Raw genomic sequence first — 22,936 nt, 5'->3', positions numbered from 1 at the left:
AAAGAGAATGGAAAAGCAATTCGGTTTTAAAACTAGTTTCATGAGGAAATAAATAAAAAAAAGTTCAGATTTTATTCCAATTTCCCTGAAAGAGGAACAGCCTATCCAAAACAGAATAATTGTACATGTCTCAACATGAGGAAAACATTAGTTTAGTACAATTGTGTTCAGAAATGACTAATGATTTACTGCTTCTAGTAAAGAGAGTCAAACGTCCTTTTTATTAGGATAAAGTTAGAGTCCTCTCCCATTCGCAGAGGAGTATAAATCTCCTCGCTTGTAGCAGCCATTAAGAAAAGCGGTTTTATTAATGAAAATGTGAAACACATCTGAAAGCCTCGACGCCCACAAGCAGACAGCAGACCCTCCATCCCCAAAAACACTTAGAAGGGTGCTTGCTCATACTGCATACTTACAGATCCATCACTGAGCTGATAGCCCAGCATTCAGACTCCTGAAAGACGTCATCACAATACCAGGCAAATTACAGGGATATCAGAGAGAGAGAGAGAGACACACACACACACACACACACACACACACACCCACACACACACCCACACACCCACACACACACACACACACACACACAGAGAGAGAGAGAGACATACTCCACCTCCACTGGTACTGATCATGGGGAGTACTGGGGGAGCTCTTGAGCCTTTGGGGAAATGAGGTATCCAGTCTGGCTGACCAGTCTGACTTCAGCTCACATCGCTCATTAATGAGGCCACGGTTCAGGACAGACTAAACATGAAGTCGGCATTTATAGGGATTTACTGCGCCCTCAGAACTTCAGAGCTTTTGAGCCTTTTTTTATCATCTGCCTTTAAGTCAATCTCAGGCCATCATTTTAAAGAGATGTTACAAAACCGCATCATTAAATGGTCGGACTGGGCTTGACCCTACACGTTCAGTTTGGATCTCGAGAAAATGGCTATTAACCATTAATACCTTAATATTTTCCAGAAATTCTGAAGGCATGCTGACATCATGACCTGACCCCAAATTGCATGAAAAGCCCATCTGCAAATGAAGTCTGACGGTCGATTCTGCTTTACGCAGCAGCCGGTTCCGCTTCTATACATGGTTACTTTGCATGCTGACGGTTTTTCAGGGCATTTTCTTGGATTGGAAAAAAGCCTCATCCTGTGTTCAATTACACAGCCCCCATTAAGTGCTGAAAGTCCTTAAAGTCCTTTTAAAGTGCTGAAAGTCCCAGCTTAAGTCCCTGAACTGCGAGAAATGTGTTTTCGATTTCCAAGACTACCAAAACTGGGAATCATCTCCAGCAGGACTGAGGAGACGTCCTGATCTCTGATCGAGCCACTGTGCCACTGAGCTCTGTTTAAAGCCAGGAAGGCAAATGTAAAGTCTCTGACCCTGTTTACACCTGCAGACTTCAGGTGTCTTCAGGATCAGGATTATTTCAGGATCTGAGCTGCATACAACAGCACGTGTAAACCCACCCAAGACTCAGAATCAGATATTGATCCCAGCAGTTCAGGAGGAGCTTGTTTCAGCAACGGTATAGTAGTGGAAACATCAGTATCTCCAAGATATATTCCACAACCAAAGCCCCTCCCATTACAACCAAAGCCCCAGTAATTGTTGTGTAACAAGTGAATTTGCATATTTCGTCCCACACAGCGATCAGATTTCAGTCTGACTAACTGGAGACGCAATTTTCATGAGGCTAAACTCTGATCAGGGAACAGTCCAGATACCCGTCTCAAAGTGAGCAGGAGTAACGGGTCTTTCTGTATCAGACTGTATCCCATCTGTAGTGTAAACATCTCTGAAGCTTCACCACAACCTTCAGAGATGGCCAACAAGATCAAATGACCATTACTACAAAATCAACATCTCCACACGTCCTGACACGGGGAGTTACAGAACTTCGAGGATTTAAGGAGATTTTTGTCATTGGCATCACATGTGGTACAGGGGGTGGAACGAAACTGAGATCTCAAGGTCCCAGTTCTACCCAAAGAGCAAGTATTAATAAATAAATAAAAAAAAAATAAAAAAAAAAAAATCAATGAATAAATGAATAAATAGTAATCATAATATGTGGTTTGGTTTCATGTAGTCATGTGGAGAATAAACAGTAGCCTCTGAAGAAGGAGGACCTCGGGGGAACCAGATTTCACAAGCATGAGTTCCACCTGGAAACCTTAAGCTATAAGCCATTAGCAGCATGCCATGCTGAGATTAGCTGAAGCTGACTGGTGTCTGACTACGGCACTTCTCAAACCCGGGGAGGACTGTCTCCGCTGTCTGATGTTTTGGAGGGTTGGGCTTCAGCTCCGAAAATTCAAATTCAGCCTAAGTGGAAGAAACAGAAACTCCTAATGAACAAGTCTGATCACATGAATCTATGGTTTCTGTACTTTTATAACAAACAGAACCCGTTTTGTAACCAGTTGAGACCTACTGCCTTTTATCATTAGCTCTACTTAAAGAAATGACCGATACAAGAACTGATTCACTGTTTAACACACTACAGGCTGCATCAACCACCTCAAGGGGGCGCTGTATAATACTGTGTGGAACCTGCACAGCTGTCTGGTCATTATGCATTGTTGCTTTTCAACCAATTTTCTAATCAAACTCAGATCAAATAACAGAGATCCAAACTGTAGAGTGAGCCGAACCAGAACAGCCCCGTCTTCAACCAATTCAATACGGAGGACAGGGTGTGAGTGTACGAATTGGAGAGGAACCTCACGATGAGCGAAGGTAAAAGAAGGAGCTGATGGCAGCAACCAGCCAACAGCTCCACGTCTGTTGCCGGCCTCCACTGTGTAGCCAGCTGGGATATTTGCATAAGCAGTGAAGGAGAGGGATGGAGCGAGCGAGCGAGAGAGAGAGCCAGGCACAGACACTGAGAGGAGGGGTGTATTCACCCCAGACACTCCCACAGCCTATAAAGCCCAACCATACTGAATTACTCAGACTGAAACCACACGTGGATCTGGGCTCAGAGGGAGAGAGCCTGCTGCCGAGGGAATGAGAGGCAGACTGAAGCAGCGAGCCCTACGGAAACAGGAGCAGCCGTGAACCTCCGACTTCTCAGAGTCCTCGGACCAGGAGAGCCAAAGCAGGCGGACGGGGACGGAGAGCGGGGTGGTGAAAAAAGCTGACCTCCTGAAATCTAGGAGATTGTTTTTGGGACCATCTACCACAAGAGGAGAGAGGACGACGTTTCTGAGTCTGAAAAATCCATTCCGGACTTTCTAAAAAGTCATGCCCCAGTGGAGAGCGACTCGCGCTCGGAAGGACTAGCAAGTGTGGCAATTAGGTCACGACCCTGCATGCCTTCCCGATCCCGTACTGCGCGACCCACGCACGTGTGACTGTGGGCCAACGACTGCGATTTCATCTGAAGACCGCTCCAAAAGTAGTGTCTACAACAAGTTCAGAAGATGTCGTTTGCGATGGTGCGCCCGGCCCCGAGCCGCTACCTGTACTCCGAGATCTCCATGATGTCGGAAGACGACGAGAACGGCAGCGAGAGCTCGGGCTCCGACGACCGTTCCTTCCGTCTGGACTCTTCCGGCTACGAGCTCAAAGTGGGCAGCAGGAAGCGGAAACCAGGCAGCGGCGGGGGCGGAGGAGTGAGACTCGGGGTGGTGTCGGCAGACGCGGAACCCGGCCCCGTGGTGGGCGAAGGGCGGCAGCGCAACGCAGCCAACGCCAGAGAGCGGGACCGCACGAACAGCGTCAACACGGCCTTCACCGCTCTCAGGACTCTGATCCCGACCGAGCCGGCCGACCGGAAGCTGTCCAAGATCGAGACCCTGCGCCTCGCCTCCAGCTACATCTCTCACCTGGGCAACGTGCTGCTGGTAGGCGAGGGCTGCGGGGACGGACAGCCATGCCACAGTGGCGGACCCTCGGGCTCCTATTACCACCATCACGGGTCACCCGGGCGAGACGCGGAGAACTCGCAGCCCAAACAGATCTGCACTTTCTGCCTCAGCAACCAGAGGAAAATGGTGAGTGGCAAACGTGGCCATCTGCGTAGATGACGCCCGGGACATTTCGGGAACGCAGTTTTTGAAATACTTACGCAGGACGTTCTCCCAGAGTCTGATGAATGAATTTTGGTTTGAAGTGGTAGGAAAATGCCAAGCAAATGACTCTGCCCTCTTCACCCTGCAGGGGGTCATGGAGGGCATGTATTTGAATGTACTGTTTAGGACATTATGAAACCATATGAAGCTCAATTTATTACAGTAAAATGAGAATCTGAATGATGCCTTCAGTCGACAGCGGTGCATTTTCAAAGATGCTGTTATTGCTATTTTGATTTAATCCACTGCAATGAATTCTGATAGTAAATCCAGGCTTCCCAACATTTCACCTCCAAGCTTGAGTTATTACCTTATCCTTGTGTCCTCTTATATCACGCTTAGTATCTTTACAGCGCTACTTTTGCTTCATAGGCAGACATATCAGATCAGCTCAGATTAGGTGCAGGCAAACGGAAAGTATCCGATCAACAGGAGACCGTCAGGCTGTATACAAACACATCGTCTGTCTTCTTCCCCACCGGCCGGCTCTCCCTCCAGAGCGGCTACTCTGACCTTAGCCCGTAAAGCAAACACCTTGGCGCATTAAAACTAAAACCGTAAATCAGGCCCTGGCCGTGAGGAACACAATAACACCAAACCAAAAACAGAGGGGAGAGGTGTAATTTAAACTTGCGCAGCAAAGAGCCGTCAGACGTGAAATATGACGAGCGTCTGAGACGATTAGAGTCAGCCCTGAAGCTGAAACGGGTTCTGGTTCAGTACATCAACGAGCATTTAAGCCCTCGAAACCCTGAAGCTGCACCAGAAACGCCAGCTCAGTACTACAAGCGAGGGGCGCGTTAAACTCCTTCAGCAGGAGACGGGAGAGGGGTACAGAGGCAGGGGAACTGGTGCTGGTGCTGATGCGGACACTCGGCATCCCACCGAATTCAAATATGTGTATTTATGACAAATGGGCAAAAGGGAGCCATAAATATGCAAATGTAAACGTTGCGTGATCTAAATATCAGGCCCGGAGCATTCTGGGAACATCTGTTCCAGTCTCTTCCTCCAAGCAGTGCTGCACCATCCTGAGCGATTTACACTCACATCCTGTGTTGTTCTAAGGTTCTTCCTCACTGCCCAATTAATAACCCTGTCAAGCAAAACACACAATCTGCTCAAGCCCTCAGCTCAGAGATAAATCTTTATGAAGGGGCACAGAGAACTGTGTGAAACCCTGAAATGAAACCATAATAAGCAGATTTAAGAGCGGAACGGGGCTGTAAGAGATACCTGCTGATCAGATGAACTCGCGTTTCAGCCCGACTCTGAACGTTTAACACTGGAAATGCTTCGTCCAAGTTCCTTCATAGTCGCCCCACATTAAAAAAAATAAAATAAAAAAAAAGAGGAGGAAGAAACCACACTGTTTCCACACTGTTCCGATCACATGATCATTACCAATCCCCCTACAGAGCACAAGACGCAGGCAAGACATTTGTGGAGAATTACGATCTCCATTTAAAAAACCCAACCGCCACACTCTTCACGCAGCCAGAGTTCAAAAGCTTCACATTCGACTACATTTGTGAGGAAGACTACTAAAAATAGAGGTTAAATAAATAATAATAATAAAATAAATTTACCAGAAGAAGGGAGAAGGTAAAAGTCCCAGGCTAATGACATCCAAAGCCTTCTCTCAGAGCAGACCCCACACCAGCGTCATAAATAAGAGCGTTCAGGCCTTGAAGGTAGAATTAGGGTTGAGGATTTCGGAGCGAGGGTAATATTTAAACCAGACTGGCTCGTCTTTGTAGTAGGGTTTAAGGGGCGCGAGGGCTCCCTGCAAACCGCACTCGGCTCTTCACCCCTGCTTAGCGCTCATTACGCCTTGAAAAGCTCCGCTCGGCCAAAACTCACCGTTTTACTGTTTCTCAAAGACGACCGGGAGAAAAACAGACTGAAAAGAAAACATACTTACATACATACAAATACTTTAAAAAGTAAAAGCTTGGTTGGCAATGCTGAAATACCCATGATCAAAGGAGACGCAGATCTTTAGGAACCACCAACACACCTCAGTTTTACATTCAATCAGACATCAAAGGGAAACTCCAAGGAATTTATACATTTTCTCCATAATTTCATCACTACAGTAAACGGTCACTCTGAGGTTTGGTTCACAGTGGGGGTAATGATGAACCAGTCGTTTAAAAAGATTAATACCTCTAGAAATTCTAAAAGGTTTACTCAGATGTGCTGATTATTGATTTCCAATAAGATTTAAGAGCAAAATTCAGGTTTTAAAGCCACACATGGCACATAGGTACAACACCGAGGGGCGGGGAGGCTAACCAATCACCAGAGGACTGTTTTTCAGATTTACCATCATTTCTAATCAGACATTACATATAAAACACATAAACGTTCACTGTTGTACAAAAACAAAAACTAAAATAATATATACATGTATTTATTGAAATGTATGAAACTGTAAAGATTTCCAGAAATAATCCCAACTGAAACCCTCAGAGCTGGAGGAAGAGTCCTTATACGCAGGGTAATAATAACAGTATGAGGATTATTACTACTACTACTGCACATCCCAGCGATTATATCAGTGCACTGATACACGAGCCCTCAACACCACATACGTCCACTGTTCCGCTCAGGGGTACTGATATATCACTGATCTGCTTAGCAGTAATAATAATAATAATAATCAACAAGTAGAAGATTGACAGCTGAAGTGCAGGTACAGTACAGCTTCAGTGCTGTCTATAGACACCAGCCCTGATCACAGGGTCAGCACATTTCTCTACAATTACCCACAACTTTCCACCTCAGAGACTGGGAGCACTGGTGAATTGAGGGGAGTTGGGCACGGTGTTGGTCGTAATGCTTGGGTCGAGGGTGAAATCTGATTTGTGCACGAGGGGGAAAATAAATTACCATTAAAGTTTTTCTCCAGAAAAGCAAACATCTGGCACTGCTTTCCCTCAAGTACCCAAACGTCCAGGTATGTTCAGGTATGTTCAGGTATGTTCAGGTATGTGTAGCCCTGTGTGCGTGACAAGCCCGGGTTTAGCTGCTGCCCATTCTTCCTCCTTCGGAGTGCACATCCCTGTCCTTCCCCTGCAGAGCCACTGCGGTCATTAGGAGCGAGCGCTCTCCCCGCAACATGAAATATCGGCGTAATCGCTTTAGCAGGTGAGGACAGGGGCTTCAGAAGAAGATGGCAGGGGGATTGCTCAACCGGACGCACAGGAGGGAGGGTTGGCGAGCGGGGAAAAGGGAGGGGGGTTGTGTAGAGCGAGAGAGAGAGAGAGAGAGAGAGAGAGAGAGAGAGAATGTTTAGGGCAGTCTGGAGAGTGTTTTTTAGGCAGCTCAGGTCCCTCGTTAGGTTTCCTCTCAGAGTTCAAGGTGGCTAAGCAGGCCGCTAATTGAGAATGGAGCAGGGCCCCTAGCCGAGCCGAGCCGAGCGTCCACAGCGCTGCCCACAGTCTCTGTAGAACTGCTGAGGCTTCCTCCATTACCAGCACATGGAAGAGTTTAGAGCAGTCGCTCACGCTAACAGGAGCAAGCAAACACCTCCCACAGCATGAAATAATACTCCTATATCTGTAAGCTTCTCGACACCTAATCCTCATCCACTGTTCAACACAAACCAAAACTCCAAAATGCAAAGAAAAGAAAACCTCCAGGTTTCAGGATCTTAAAGGAGATTCCCCTGAATGTTCTACATTTCTGCCTAATTACTGAGAGAAGGTGTAAACAGTCTTTCAGAGTGTTTTGGTGTGTTCACCGTTTACTGTGATGGTGACCGATGGTACCAGACGCTTCTCTAGAACTCCTAAATCCACATTTTCTTCTCAGAATCGTTACAAATCAGCTGTTTATTGTTTTCATTGATAAGATTTCAGAATTAAACCTTTATTTTAAGTCACACATGGTGCAGAGGACACATTATTTATTTTACATACACAAAAAAATATGAAGGTTCACTGATGGCTTTCTATTCTATAATATTATTAAAAATGAATTCATTATTTAAATTTCCATGGCCAACAACACATCTGGCCACGTTCCAACGGGACAGAAATACATTTGCATTTGAAACACTGAGTTTTGGAGAAAATATGAAACTCTCCTTTAACACTGAAGCACAAAAAAAAAGTTAAATGTCGGAGCAAATCTTTAGACAAACTGCTGGTGTTTTAAACAATACTGCAGATCTCCACTCAGGTGAAACTGAGGTTCATCAGTTCCTTAAGTAAGAAAATAAGGTGAACGTCCCAACATGACAATAAAACCAGAGAGAGAGAGAGAGAGAGAGAGAGAGAGACAGACAGACAGACAGACAGACAGACAGACAGAGAGAGAGAAAGAGAGAGAGAGAGAGAGAGAGAGAGAGAGAGACAGAGAGAGAGACAGACAGACAGACAGACAGACAGACAGACAGAGAGACAGAGAGACAGAGAGAGCGAGCTGCTTCTAATCAGGGTTTCAGAAGCTACTGACGGCTCAGGTTACACACAGGGACAGGTCCTTTCACTGCAATCTACCAACCTGCCATCATTACACGTCAACCTGGGTGAACCCAAATATTTGCACTGCGTCTGCAGTCTGAGGTGGAAGGTCTGAGTGTTGGTGCAGTGGTGTGAAGTGGGGGAGGCTTAAAGCAGTTAAGACTTAAGAGCAGGCAGGAGTTTACCAGTGCGGGACTGGAGCTCTGAACTGCAGCAAAGCCTCCTTCTTTCCAGCGTGTTACACAGGATATGAAAAACAAATGTGGACGAAATCCTATTAGTTTTCTGCAAGTGATCCCCAGGGTCACAGAGCTGGAGACTTAAAAGTGGCTTTAAAAGGAGAGTGGGGGTGGAAGCAGACCCCCCCCATCATATATATATTTATTTAAAATCATTCACCAAATTCCATCACTCTACCACCCCCCCCCCCCCCCCCCCCCCGTCTCTCAGCAGTGAGGGGGTTCTACAGCAGAAGCTCCAGATCTCATCAGAACAGATAAAGCAGCTGAACATGAATCCAGTAAAAAGGAGAAACAGGAGCTTCTCATTCTGAAGAAAGAAAGTAGTGAGATCTTGTCGGTGAGCTAGTCTGAAGAACAGAGCTCGGTTCCTCCAGGGTTCTCCTGGACGCCCCCCAGTCCAGCCAGCACAGTGTGGAGGATGTGTTCAACTCCATCAGCAGCAGCAGCAGCAGCAGCAGCTCACCTGATTTACCATCATTAAGCCCTGATTTACCATCAAACCAGGTGTTGATCTGAGGAGAACTCTAAATAATACTAGACTCCATGAGAGAGGAGAACTTTGGAGATGTTCTAATGATGAACACAGTGATGGAGAACCTCCACCACTTTCTGTAGGAGTGTTATTATTAGTGTTTATTCTAATAGCAGTGATTTACTGAGCAGATCAACTCTACTAGGAACCGTTTACTTTAGTAAAAGTGTAAAGAACATTTTTTTTTTTATATAAAGTGGATTTTAAGGTTTGAAGATCAAAGAACCCTCCGTAGCAGAAGCAGACAGACAGACAGACAGACAGACAGCTGTAAGTAAGATTCTGTCTGACTTTATCAATTAGGTCTCAAGTGTTTTGACTAAACTCCGCCCACGCCAGAACCCCACTCTGAAATGATGCCATTCTATCTGCTGCTGCTCACCGCAAAGCAAACAGGGAAACGTGAGCCAACTGTGTGTGTGAGTGTGTGTGTGTGAGTGTGTGTGTGTTACCAGACTGTAAGGTGAGCCATGAAAAACACCAGGCTGGGCGAGCAGTGCACGCGTGTGTGTGTGTGTAGATGTGGGGCGAGACGTGGGGCAGCGGGTATCTGCTGGACAGTGGTCACAGTGAGGACGGATAATAGCTGTGTGCAGACGGTCACTGCTCTGTATTCATGTCTTTTATTAAATCTAACAGACGTGTTTCTGTTCTCACAGAGTAAAGACAGAGAGCGGAAAACCACCCTGAGAAGTTAATATGAAGAGCAGGAGCCGAGCAGAACCTGCGGAACCGGCGTGGACCTGCCCAGCACACCAACAAACTGTTGACCGAGGACTGGACTGTTTGGTGTAAATATGCAAAACAGCAACTCATATTTAAATCTATGTAAATCACACCTGGACCCTCACTCTGGAGGACGATGACGATGACGACGACTGGACCTCTCAGACTGCAGCACCTCTCAGGGCTGAACACCTATAATAGCTTCGGCTGCAGAGTTTCGGTTCTGTAGCTCACCAGGAGTCTCAATTTACCCTTTTTTTCCCAAAAAGCTAAAGCAACCCCCGGTCCAGCAGACTGTCCAGCAGGACGGTCAGCGCAAAACTGAAGCGGTGCTGGAGATCACAGCGGGAAGAGCTAAATGCAGAGCACTCGGAGCACTACAGTCCCCGACAGACTCCCAGTAAACACTGGGTGAAGAGCTCGGGACCTGGAGAAAGACACTCAGAACTCTCATAAAACATGAGGATGAAGAGCAGCTGGACCACAGCAAACGTGAGATACTCCGCAATTTCAGAGCAGAGCATTTAGCTAAAGACTAAGCAATAAATTAAATTCTACACTATAATGTATATTAAATAAAGTCATGTACTCCTTGCTGATTAAATTAAAATTGTCAAATTATGCCAAGACGTGCTGCTTTATTCAGATATCAGTGAGACTCGTTACTGAGACCCAGTTCTGGCTTGCAGGCACACCCCTTTCCATCACATTAATATTAATATTAGCTTTACATCACTCAGTTCTACCATGTTAATTCTATACATATTTGAATTTTACACACAGACTTTTAATTTACATTAAGAAGCTTTTCATAGTCTGATCACTGCAGTCCAAATAATCTCATCAGTGATGCACCAATAGAGGGAACTACAGGTCAATACTAATATTTGATATATATATGTGTGTGTGTGGTACAGATCCAGATAAATATTAATGAAAAGCAGAGCTGCAGAAATGTAGACTTTATCCACCTGGATTAGAATCACAGAGAGTTAACTACCTGCTATATGTAATAGTTTGAAATGGTGAGCATATCTGCACCCTTATGGTGAAATAATTGATAGAAATAAATCAATCAGTTATCTGGCCACATCGATACAGATATGTCTGCCATGTCATTGTTTATCTCCAAAATCGCATCACAATACAGACGAGATCAGCTAAATCCCCCCAATCAACCAGCACCGAGCAGCCGAACTACACGCCTGAATCCCCAGCCTGCTCTCAGTGCTTTCTTTATGAAATACGGTCTTATACAAGAGTGTTCACAGAAAAACTGTTGACTGAGGACTTTATGGTGTATAAATGCAAAATAGCAACAACACATATGCAAATGAGTCTATGAGCTATGTCCACAAATTCTCTACAGTAAAAAATGTTACAATATTAGTTCTGTACATTTTAGACAATTCCTATTTTTCTGAATTGAACACATTGGAAATGAAACTGTACTGTATTTAATGTGCCATTCATTTTGTATACTTCACATTAAATAGTTTATTTGCAATATAGTAAATTTAGTAAATAAATATTTATGATTTTTAAAATGTTGTTATTTAAGTAATGTTGGTCCATTCATCATGAACTTCTGATCCAGTATAAAGAATCACTGCCAGGCTCAAACTGTGTGGAGATACAGGGTTTTGGCATGATGATCTACAGATCAGTGTTTTTCTTCATCAAACTGACGCTAGCTAACTTCATTTAGAGTAAAGCTGAATTTCTCCCTGAACTGAACTGAACGTTGAGCCGGGCCGAATCCTGCAGCTGCTGGAGGAGGAGGAGGAGACGAGCAGCTGGAACAGATGGGATGTGCAGGTAGGGCTCCTGGCAGCCCGCCGCGGCCCCCAGACTGGCCTGAGTTCAGGCAGAGGAGGCTGGACGCCCCTGAAACTGAAAAGTTTCTGTAGCCCACCACTCTTCACTCTCACCCCAGCCTCGTACCCTGTCCAGCAGACCCCCCCTTCGTCCCCCCGAACTTTCCAGCCCCCATGCTCGGCCGTTCTGAGGCTGCATGTAGATCGCTTTAGAGAACGCTTTTTCCATCAGCCACCGCACAGGTCAGATTACCAGCAGAGTCCAGTCGGTGACCCTTGTGGAAATGTTCCTTTCTCAACCCCACCACACACACACACACACACACACACACACACACACACACACACATACATACACATACACACACACACACACACACACACACACACACACTCCTGCTGAGTCGTACCCTGTGTGTTACCCCTATGTGCCATTCTGTCATTCTTGCATCCCTCATCAGCACACAAAGCCCAGCGCTGTATCAACACACAGCCCCAGCAAACCCCAAAGCCAGGCCCGGTGCAGAGCATTACTGACCACGCCACGACTGGACTCATCAGAACTCCATCACTAAGGGTTAAAAATTACGCATTTTTTGAATACAGTTCGGAGAATGTTTAACCCCAAGACCTTCATTTTTCTCCAGAATGTGGATCTGCAGTTGCTCTTTATACTGTAGCAGAATTTGATGATGAACAAACCAATAGAAATGCTCCAACATGACTCTGAATCAAATCTTTTACAACGTCTGTCTGCTGGCTGATGCCTGGGACAGAGATTTTCACCTTAAATATAATAATTAAATCCATGTATAGTTTAGGGGTAGATGCTGGGTGTTGTGCGGCAAAATAGTGCCACCAAAAAAAAAAAGTTAATCAATAAAATTAAATTAAGATTACATGATGTCCCTTAGTTTCCTCTAGGATTTTTTTTTCCAGAAGGGGCGGCAGACCAACACTCCACCCCACCCACAAATGTTAAAAACTAAAATCAGGAAATATGACAATATTATGACTTATGACTCTGCAGAGTTTTGTAAATGTGACGTCAGGACATTTCATAAACATCTGAGGCAGTGGCGTCGCTGTTGCCACTGACTTTTGGGGCTAATGTGAATCTGGCAGTTCTTTATACAGTTCATTAATATATAGAATAAAACTTAATGAGAACGACTTAAGACAAACATAACCAACATAAGCGTGAACATAAACTCTGTTCCAAGTTTGGGAAAATGAGTTACCCTGCAAGTCGTACACCGTTAACTGATATGGAACTGAAATATGATTTGTATTGAAGTTTCATTTATTAATTTTATATATAAACGGAGTCACTTTCATCATACTTCTAGAAGTTGGTCAACTGAATAACTGTAGAAACTATTCTCAAAGCCTGAGTACAGACCACATTCTCCCCCACAGTCTACACATATTTCCTTAGTCAGGACAAGTGGATCTCAGAGGATGGCCTCTTATATGTGAGACCAGAGCTAGAATAAGCACATGGGGGTTTGCTAATAGCCAGCTGCAATTGGTAATAATTTCTTGGTCATTATAAGAAGAATAATTCCATTTTCTTGTCACTCACAGAACCTAACGTTCTACTATCCATTCTGAGATTTAGCATTCAACCTTGAACGAAGAGGACGGTCCCCTTAACCTGACCTTAACCATCTGCAGAAACAGACCAGACGCACCAACGGGGCATTCGGGTCATTTTTAAGCTCCAGCTCCAGACCAAAAGGCTGGACGTGACCGTAATAACGCTCCCCGGTGATGACTACGCTTCTTCCAGTCCCCGAACGCTGTCTGGAGGATGGTTAGCAGATGACAGGCAGACTAGGTCTCGTCTGGCCTTGTCCTGCTCTGCTCAGCGTCAGCTCGTTTTACTCCCAGTCATCCCGAAAGCGTGGCACCCAGAGGGCAGGTTAGAAGGCCAGGCCTGTAGCTTTTGAGGAGGGGGGGGCGTGGAAACCTCCTGAACGCCAGCCAGGAGTCCCTTACCTGACACAGCTGCAAGCCAGGGCCCCTCCAGCTGCCTCCCCTTGTTTAATTTCCACCCTCGTATTCGTCCATAGGAAGTAAAGCCTGTAAAAAGTAAATCTCATCATTTCTGCCCCGGCAAGAAACGGCAATTCTGCAAAAGAGGTCAGGGGAAGGTCAAGCGATCGTAGCTTAGAGCGGAAAGCGAAGGCCGATGCAACGTGGACTCGGCGCCATGCTAGTCCTGATAAATAAATAATGTGGAGATTCTTGTACACAGGGCTTTAACCTTGGAGGACGCATGTGGAAAGTTCGCGTTCTGGCAATCCAGGTTTGAAATGAGTTTCCCACCTGGCTCCCGAGCATCCGGTACATCACTCAGAGAAAGTCGTTATTTATTGAAAATTAAATATCTAATGATGCCCCAAAGCTTTCTCCACCACAGACTCTAATATTATGACAGAAGCAAAAGCCATCGAGTGGGAGCCAGGGAGAGCGAACGGTTCGCCCGAGATCGCAACTTTCCTCCTTTGCCGTTTGCCGGAAACAGCCAGATGATGTCAATTCCGCACAGATCTCATTTTTTCTCGCTCCTCTCTCTTACAAGCCGAAAGGACAGCTTCGGTTTTACAGACTGAGTGCATAGTTTGTGGTCAGAGGCCTGGAACAAGAGACACGGAATGAAAGGGAGTCTTCTGGAGACAGATCTGGAGGAGTGGATGAAGGCAGCGCATCACGGGGAGGAGGGAACGCAGTATACTGGCCTCTATTGTTGTGTACCATTTTCCCTACATGTGAACATAGAGGTGCTTCAAATGGATCTTTCTACGCGATGCCATGGATCACCCACAGAAAGATAAGATAGTCCTTTATTAGTCCCACAGTGGGGAAATTCACAGTGCCACAGCAGCAAAGGGCTAGCAAGACACTCTTCACAGATATCCTCCTAAAGAAAGTCCTGTCAGAAGGTCTGGGTCAGACTGGTGATGTGTTGGTGAAGTGGGTTTAAAGACGACGTTTCTTCTGAAGAACGGTTGGTAAATAATCCATGCAACAGATGTTTGAGTGTAAAAAAGTGTCATTAAACACTCCTACATCTCCACTGAAGAACCCAAAGAACCAAACGGCGTCACTCAAGACAAGAACCCTCTGAAGTACCTTTATTTGAGGAGTGTAAGTCAACATCTGTAGCTGGAAAAAAGGAAACCGGAGACGGAGAACCACCTCTATCTGTGCTGAAGTCTAGACAGCAGTTCTCTCAGCTGTGCTGAAGGTGAAAGGGCCGAGTTCTCCTTCCTCTAAATCCTCCTTACGACCCCCCCTCCATCCCCCTCCGCCCCCTTCCCCCATGGCAGCCCTCGCTGGCAGTTGGTTTCAATCAGGCCTTCTGGCAGAGAGCAGGCTGGGCCAACTGGGAGCTGTGCTGAAGACCGGATGAAAAGGAAGTCCTAAAAACGACGGAACGACAGGTGGATAGTTTGGCAGCGCTCGAAATGTCTTCTCTCAGCCCCCCCCCCACTACCTCACCCCCTGTCTCCTCCTCTCCCACAGCTTTTCCACCGCCTACCCCCGACCTTCACGCACCTGCAAGAGTCCAGCAGATCCAGGAGAGGGGTCCTGCCTGCAATCTGCGATTCGTGGAGAGGCTTGCCTCGGACCACCCCGCCCCTCTCCTGCTGCCCCGAAGCCCAGACAAGCTCTCTGTATCAACATCCCCCCACCGACTTAGAAAAACACATCCCTGCTTCTCCTTAAATAGACTATTAAAAAGAGATTTCCTGCTGACAGCTCGGTGACAGGCCAAGATTCCACATAATTTACCAGCGATCTGTCAATTTTATCACCATATTGATTTCAGAAGAGCACAGGAAGACTGAAAGTGGACCTCTGGAAGCTCGGAAAAGAGGAGTTTGGAAAATAGTTTACCTTCTACCCACCCCGGCAAACATGCGAGGCGGTCTGTTGCACGGATACTTTGAGTATCTGGTCCCTGCTTCAGAAACCCCCCACAAAAAAACCCACATTTTATAAGAGTGAGAACGGACACTTTGGTAGAAAGCAGGAACCAAAACTCTAAAAACACGACGGTAGTGATGTTCTGTGGTACCGAAAGGACCTGAAGATATCACAGCAGTCATTCATACACACACCCACACAAGACTCAAAGGCAAACACTAGCTAACACTGCGATAGCTATTAACCAGTCAGCCTGCTCAGCACCTGGAAGCGCTGAGCTCCGGTCACTTGACTGCTCAGACTACCTACTAGGAGCACTTTGTCGGTTTCACCTTCTCACAGCGAGGTTCTGTTCAGCAGCCCAACCACCGCAGAGTCTTCCCACAAGGAAGCTCCTCTTGGCAGGCAGTGATCACGACATGGACCGGACACTAGGAACCAGGACCTCCTCCATCAGGTTCCCCAGCTTTTGTTTAATATCCAGGCTGGGCGACTTTCAGAACTCAGCTGTTGGGGTTAAAATGCTTAAAAGCAAAGTGCTACTTACTGTTTTTGTAATATTTTATCTTGGTATTTAATGAAACTTGGGATATTTATATTATTTTTTCCATATTTTCAAGTGGAGAAGGATTTTTTGCCACAACATGCCAATAATCTTTAAATAAGAGTTACAATAACACTAATAACTAAAGGCTCCATCCTATTTTTGTTGCTAGAAAGAGGAAAAATATATATATATTTCATGGGTTTATTAAATGTAATTTTTGTTGTGTATCAAAACTGGAATTGAGAAAAAAAAATTGTGGAACTGGTAACAACTACCAAGTTTCTAACATTGTGACAGCTCTACTTCATTATAAACATTTGAAAGAAAATTCTGATAAATGGAAGTGTAGTGATTTTCTGTTCTGCAGGCCTGTATCGATTCTCAGAAACAGTATTGATTATTGATTAATAGTTCAGATGTAAGGGTTGTTATCGGACAGTGGTTCATTTAGTGTTGCGTTTAAACTTCGACCACTAGAGGGCAGTGTAGTACTGTCTTTAGATCCCACTGTTCTGAATGGATAAAACAGCAACTTTAATTTGACTGATTTTATGCAAATGAAGGTGTTTTTATCCTCCAAAATATCGTCTTGTTTACAGTATCGCAATATCACAGTATATTAAATCATAACTCCTGTATCATGATATGCATCATATCAGCAGGTTCCTGCCAATAAACAGCCCAGCTAGCTTCGTTAATAAGGAGCACAAAAGGTACAGCTACAGCTAATAAACCAAACACAGCTGTTTATTCATGTAACCCGTCAGATTTTCCTAGTAAAATCTTCAAAACTATGGAAAGTTGGGTGCATGTGCACAACCACAGGCACAGAGTTCACACCGGCCGTCCTTCTGAAGGCAAGCGCTCCGACACATTAGTCCAGTCTGCTTCCAAACAGGCTGTATGTTCATTTAATTCCCTCTAAGAGGAGAAAACCTCACTCAACTCCCATCTGGAAGCTAGTGCGCGGGTGGGTCTGTGAGGGACCTATGGGTCCCCACTGAATAAAGCACTTAAACCCCCCCATACCTTTCCACAACGGTAACGGAACACCACCCACATTTTCCTTAGTCTAATTTGATAAATCTAAAGAATAGCTCGATCCAATTGGATCCGGGAGAACAAAACCAGTCTTTGTTTTTTTTTGTTGTTTTTTTTTTAATAGCGCAGACATTTCATAGAAGCCATGCCCGTGCCTGCAGTTCAGAACCCATCCATCATCCCCCCTCTGAAAGTTCTCATCTAAACAGCTTGTGGGGTAAAGAGTGAAAGTACACAGTCTGAGGAACGCCTTCATCCACTGCAGGGCTTCAACCATAACAGTATGATCTCAGAACAACCCCCGGCTTTACAGCGCTGCACACCTTCTTCTTCTGAATATTCATAATTATGGGTTACAGTGAACCTGTAAAGGGATAATGACTTGTGCTTAACAATATACACATTTTTGAAAATAAAATTATATAAATTATATAAATAAATACATCTGTGCATGAAGAGAAGCTCTTCTGAACTATTTTGTATCCAGCTGATTATTATTTTGTATTGTTATGGATTAACCTGCTGATTACTCCTCCAATAATCAACTGACGGCTTTTTTTTTTTTAAACTGATAAGAACGAGGTGAAAATCTATTCGGTGCAATTTCCCCCTCAATACTGGTTTTAAATAGATGTACACAGAAAGACAACCACTCACTACACGGACAAAAGTATTGGGACAGCTGCTCGTTCATAGTTTCTTCTGAAGTCGGGCATATTAAAAAGAGTTTCTTCTAGATTCCGGAGGAGCATTGCTGTAAGGATTTGATTGCACATTTTAATGACAATATGCAACATTGATCATAATATTCTGATATGCAAATGCACCAGTAGCAGCGGATTAAAAAGCACCACTATCTAAATTCTCTTATACAGAGTACAGAGATGAGTCGTTCAGTTAAACCGTGTTAATTACACTGTCTGTAATGGTATGTGCAGTTGGTCTGAGCTCTTTATGCACAGATATGATATTTCATATAGCCTCCTCTGGTCAGGTGTGTCAGCACAGAGCTCTCCCTCAATGCAATAATGAAATAACCATTGGCAGACCTCAGCGACCACTAAAACTTCCTTTACAGAAGTCGGGGTGGCGATGTGTAGCGAGGGTGTAGGAAGTGTAGTCAGCAGTGCTTTTCCATCCTTTTCTTCTGCCCTCCCTGCTTTACAGTCTAAACCTCTCATACACCATGACATTAAAATACACTGTATGTCCAAATGTTTACGGACAATCCTTCTATTGAATGCATTCAGCTACTTTAAACTGCAAACCATTGCTGACACAGATGTGCAAATGCACACCCACAGCGTGTCTAGTCCCTGTAGAAAAGAGCTGCTGCAGATCCATCCAGTACTTCTAGGATTAGTTGGGGAGTTGGGGATGACTTGGGGTGATGATAATCCAACATCCTGGCATGACTTACACTCATTGCTAAATGCAATCAAATCCTCACAGCAATGTTCCTCCAAAATCTAGTAGAAAGTCTTCTTCCCTGGACAGTAGAGACAGTTACTCCAACAAAAGCAGGATCAACTAATACCCTTGATTTCAGAAGAAACAATGAATGAAGAGGTGTCCCAATACTTTTGTCCACACAGTGATGAAAATAAAAACACCAGTATAATGTGAAGGTCTAGCATGTCTCACACCGAAGTACACCAAAGTATGCGACAATTACAAATGAATACATCACAAGATGTGATTGGACGATATTGATCAGGGGGAAGTGCTAGTGAACCCTAAAGGGGACCAGGGCTGGGCGATATGGTAAAAATACTATATCACAATATTTACAGGCTTTTTTTTTGCGATTCACAATATTTATCATAATACATGTAATCAGACTAAAACATCAGTATCAGATTCTTATAAACTACTATTCAGATCCTCTCCTGTACTGAACACAGTGATTTATACTCAACATCTGCTGCTCTTCATCTAATGACCTCAGTCTAATTACACTGTTAGTAATGAAACCTGCAGCTGATCAGCGTTTATTAAGCACTAACAGTCTCCTCCATATGATCAGAACAGCTTATCGTTATCACTATAACATTCATCACAATACGATTAAATATCATCATATTGCCCAGCTCTGGGAGGGACACTCAGACATTCAAACCCAGGTGTCCAGGTGAACCGTTGCTGCACCACGACCTGGGGGAGGGGTGTACAGGTGAGTTCAGGATGGAGTCAGCCCAGCCCCTGTTTAATAAACTAATTTGATTTGGACTGCTGGAACAGAGCGCCCCTCAGAGACCCACCCTGGCGTTGGTTGAACCTGCTGTGAGAGGAAGAGCGAGACCGCTGTCCTGAGCTCAGCGCTAAAGTCTACGGTTAGGCAGAAGTCTCCAGCAGCTCTGCGTCCTCAGGACCATGCAGCTCTCCAGACCGATATCCGGCCCGCCGCCCTAATTCACGCGGGCAGGACTTCACTTTAGTTCCTGTATGTGCTGAGCGCTCAGGGAGGAGGAGGAAGGCGGGGCACCCATCACTTCAGACGAAAAGCTCTTCCTCCTCTGCGGCAGCTCGTCAACTTCTAGTGCCCGGCTTTGCGGGGAGCGAGGGTATAAGGAAATAATGAGAAGGGAGGTGACAGCTGGAAAGAAAATTCCACCCAGAGAGAGACAGAGAAAGGGAAAGACTTCTCCTCCCAGCGGAAGATCACTGGCCCACGGTTACGCCATGGAGGCCTTCGGTTATTCTGGCACAGAACTGAGAGAAAGGAGGAACCTCAGCGTTGTCGTGAAAAACCACGCTCTAAAGACCCGAGCAGGGTAACGCAGTTCCTCCATCCCCTCCCTCCTCCTCTTTAAGAGGCACGACGTCGTCTGCAGAACTGTTAAAATTCTTGCTTTTTTTGCAAACTGCCATCAGATTGACTATAGGTCCCATCTGGAAGTCATCACAGCCCAGCACCTGGAGACGGCCCAATCACGAAAATTAAACTTAGGGATTACCAACATTTAGGGATGGAAGAAATAAAATTCACCTCCAGCCATGTGTGCTCCACTTTCAGGCAGATTTCAGCCTAATTCCGGGCTTAAGGCTGGGTTCGCTGCGAGCTAGTGAGTATGTGGGACACCTTACACGTCACGCCGTAAGCCGTCTTTGTTTTTCTTTCTAATGAGGAGAAAGTGGAGCCGCTCACTCGGACCCCTTCCGCCGCCCCGTATACTCACTCTGAAATGGGGGTCTGGGTGACAAGGCTTAAATATAGAGAGAGATCTCACATTCTGAAATAATATCATTTGGTAAAAATAGAACACGTGTTCGTCATTACACAGACAGACCAGACGGACACGGCCTGTGGTCGTCATCATAAGTAATACGTTAACCTTTCAGTGTTGAAAATTCATATCAATCACTTTTGGGTTGTGAGTAGGGCTGTGAATACGCATCAGCAAACAGGACACCCGACTCGATGCATCGTGATCTACAGAGATACGGTTGAGAATTTCCCCACTGCGGGACTAATAAAGGACTATCTTATCTGGTTTTTATACACAGGAGTATAAACACACACCAACTGCATAAAATCTAGTAAAAGAAAAGTGGCCTCCGTAACCAATCGGAACACTGGGATAGTCACTGGTTCGAATGCCGGGTCCTGCTGTTTGCCATCAGCAGTTAGTCAGAGAGGGAGCACAATCTTAGTCTTAGCTAATGTTAGCGTTAGCTGTCGTAGGAGAGCTGGGGAGACGCACTCTCCTCCTGGAGGGCTGGTCTTCAGCAAAAGTTCGGTAGGTGCTTTACTCAAACACCTGAATTAACTGAGCAGCTGAACCTGAAGTGTGTCTGAGGAGGAAAACTACCAAACTTCAGTGGAGTTGTGCACCCCTGGTGTGAACAGAACAGTTGGTCGGGAAGAAACCTGAAGGCACTTCACTAGTAGAAACACCATCCGTTTACCTATGCATCACTATTTACCCTCAGAAAGCTTCACTCATCCACTCAAGCCTCACACTGAGAAGAGGAGGATTCCTACAGCAGAGCAGCAGGCAGTAGAAACAGTGCCCTCTAATGACCACTGGCGAATACAACACTGCCAGCAAGCATGGATCCAGTCCTTCACTGGGACAGTGCTCCGTGCTTGAGCCAACGGCATGAAAAGCCTTGAGGACGTAATCTTTGCCAGCTCTCCTCGCAGCCCGAGACCAAGCTTCTACCTCCTCTAATGTACAGGTGAACACCTCTGGTGCTCATTAGCCGGTCCAGTCCAACTACACAGACTCCTCTTCCACTCAGAGTGCCACTGGCCACGGGTACCCAGGTAGCTCACGTCCAGCAGAAATGACCAGAGTGATGACTTCATTCAGTCTTCACATCACTGCAGATCAGTCGACTGGTCCGGGGCCCAACGTTTGCTTCTTTAACTCCGGACTGGAGTCATGAGACCGACGCCCGGCCCACACCACAGGGTCGGACGACTTTGAAGCCATTTGCTCCCAAAAAGTCTCCTGATTTCAGGCTGATTTTTTTTTCTTTATAAAAATTTGCTTTCCCTCATTTTTTCTCCCAGGTCGTCCAGTTAACCCAGCTGTCAGTAATAAGGACTTAAGACATGGCGTGTATTTATGTAATATATAATAATAATAATTATTACTCATCTCATTTCTTTTAGCGACAGGCCGTTTCCAATCACAGTAAACTTAATCAGCTGACACGTCTGTTAAAAATGGACAAGATTGGTGACCACCTCCAAACGTGTTGTAGTGATCCCTAATCACAGTGAGAGTAATCCGATCACAGTGCACGTTCAGGGTGTTTACACCTGGCTTTTCATGCGGAGAAGTAAAATCCGAAAGTGATGCGATCACCGAAAACGCTGTTAATGCCAGGCTCAGACCCGGCTAGGTCTGGTTTCAGGTAGTTGCTGGATTTGTGTTCAGTCCTTAAGCATCAGTTCCTCCTCTGATGAACAGCAGCTCTCTAAACTACACTGAACTCATACAATTACACAGGGTCTGGGAGAGAGCCCCTCTCAGTCGACTGACCGACTGACTCTAGAGTTTAAAAGCTAGAAAACCTCTATGATAAGGTGTGGACACTGAGGGTCAGTGTTTTTATTTATTTAGATGAAAGGTAGCGAACATTATTACAATGTAACTCATAAGCTTTCAGAGACTTGGAGAAAGATCACAGTCAAACATCTGAACATAATGTTTTGGCTTATTGTTGTGTACAAACAAACAAAAATGACTGACCAATCAATTCTCTCATAACAAAACATTAAAACCACCCTCATTTGGTACAGCTCCCCCTTGTGCCACCGAAACAGATCTGGCCTGTCGAGGCATGGACTCTACAAGACCTCTGAAGGTGTCCTGCTGTGGTATCTGGCACAAAGACTGACATCAGCAGCAGATCCTTTAACAAGTCCTGTAGGGTGTGAGGTGGACGGTCCTCCATGAGCATCAATGAACCTCAGGCACCCATGAACCGGTCACTGGTTCCCCAGTCATCCTTCCTTGGAGCTCTTTTGGTAGGTACTGACCACTGCATACTGGGAGAGAACATTCCACAAGACCTGCTTGCTGATGTTCT

General features: G+C 45.4%; 2 protein-coding genes across 2 annotated transcripts in view; one reads left to right on the top strand and one right to left on the bottom strand.

The window, feature by feature from the left end:
- bop1 (BOP1 ribosomal biogenesis factor) overlaps positions 1-22,936 on the bottom strand; it is an 81,820-nt gene that overhangs the window by 38,669 nt on the left and 20,215 nt on the right. The gene's annotated exons all lie outside the window — the stretch shown is intronic.
- On the top strand, positions 2,985-10,462 carry scxa (scleraxis bHLH transcription factor a). Its single transcript, XM_072675007.1, has 2 exons — positions 2,985-4,001; positions 9,985-10,462. The coding sequence occupies exons 1-2, from the start codon at positions 3,429-3,431 to the stop codon at positions 10,021-10,023; spliced, it is 612 nt and encodes a 203-aa protein (XP_072531108.1). The 5' UTR covers positions 2,985-3,428; the 3' UTR covers positions 10,024-10,462.

The sequence above is a fragment of the Salminus brasiliensis genome, chromosome 3, assembly GCF_030463535.1.
Source record: "Salminus brasiliensis chromosome 3, fSalBra1.hap2, whole genome shotgun sequence".
NCBI classification, from domain to species: domain Eukaryota; kingdom Metazoa; phylum Chordata; class Actinopteri; order Characiformes; family Bryconidae; genus Salminus; species Salminus brasiliensis.
This window is presented reverse-complemented; position numbering and strand designations above follow the sequence as displayed.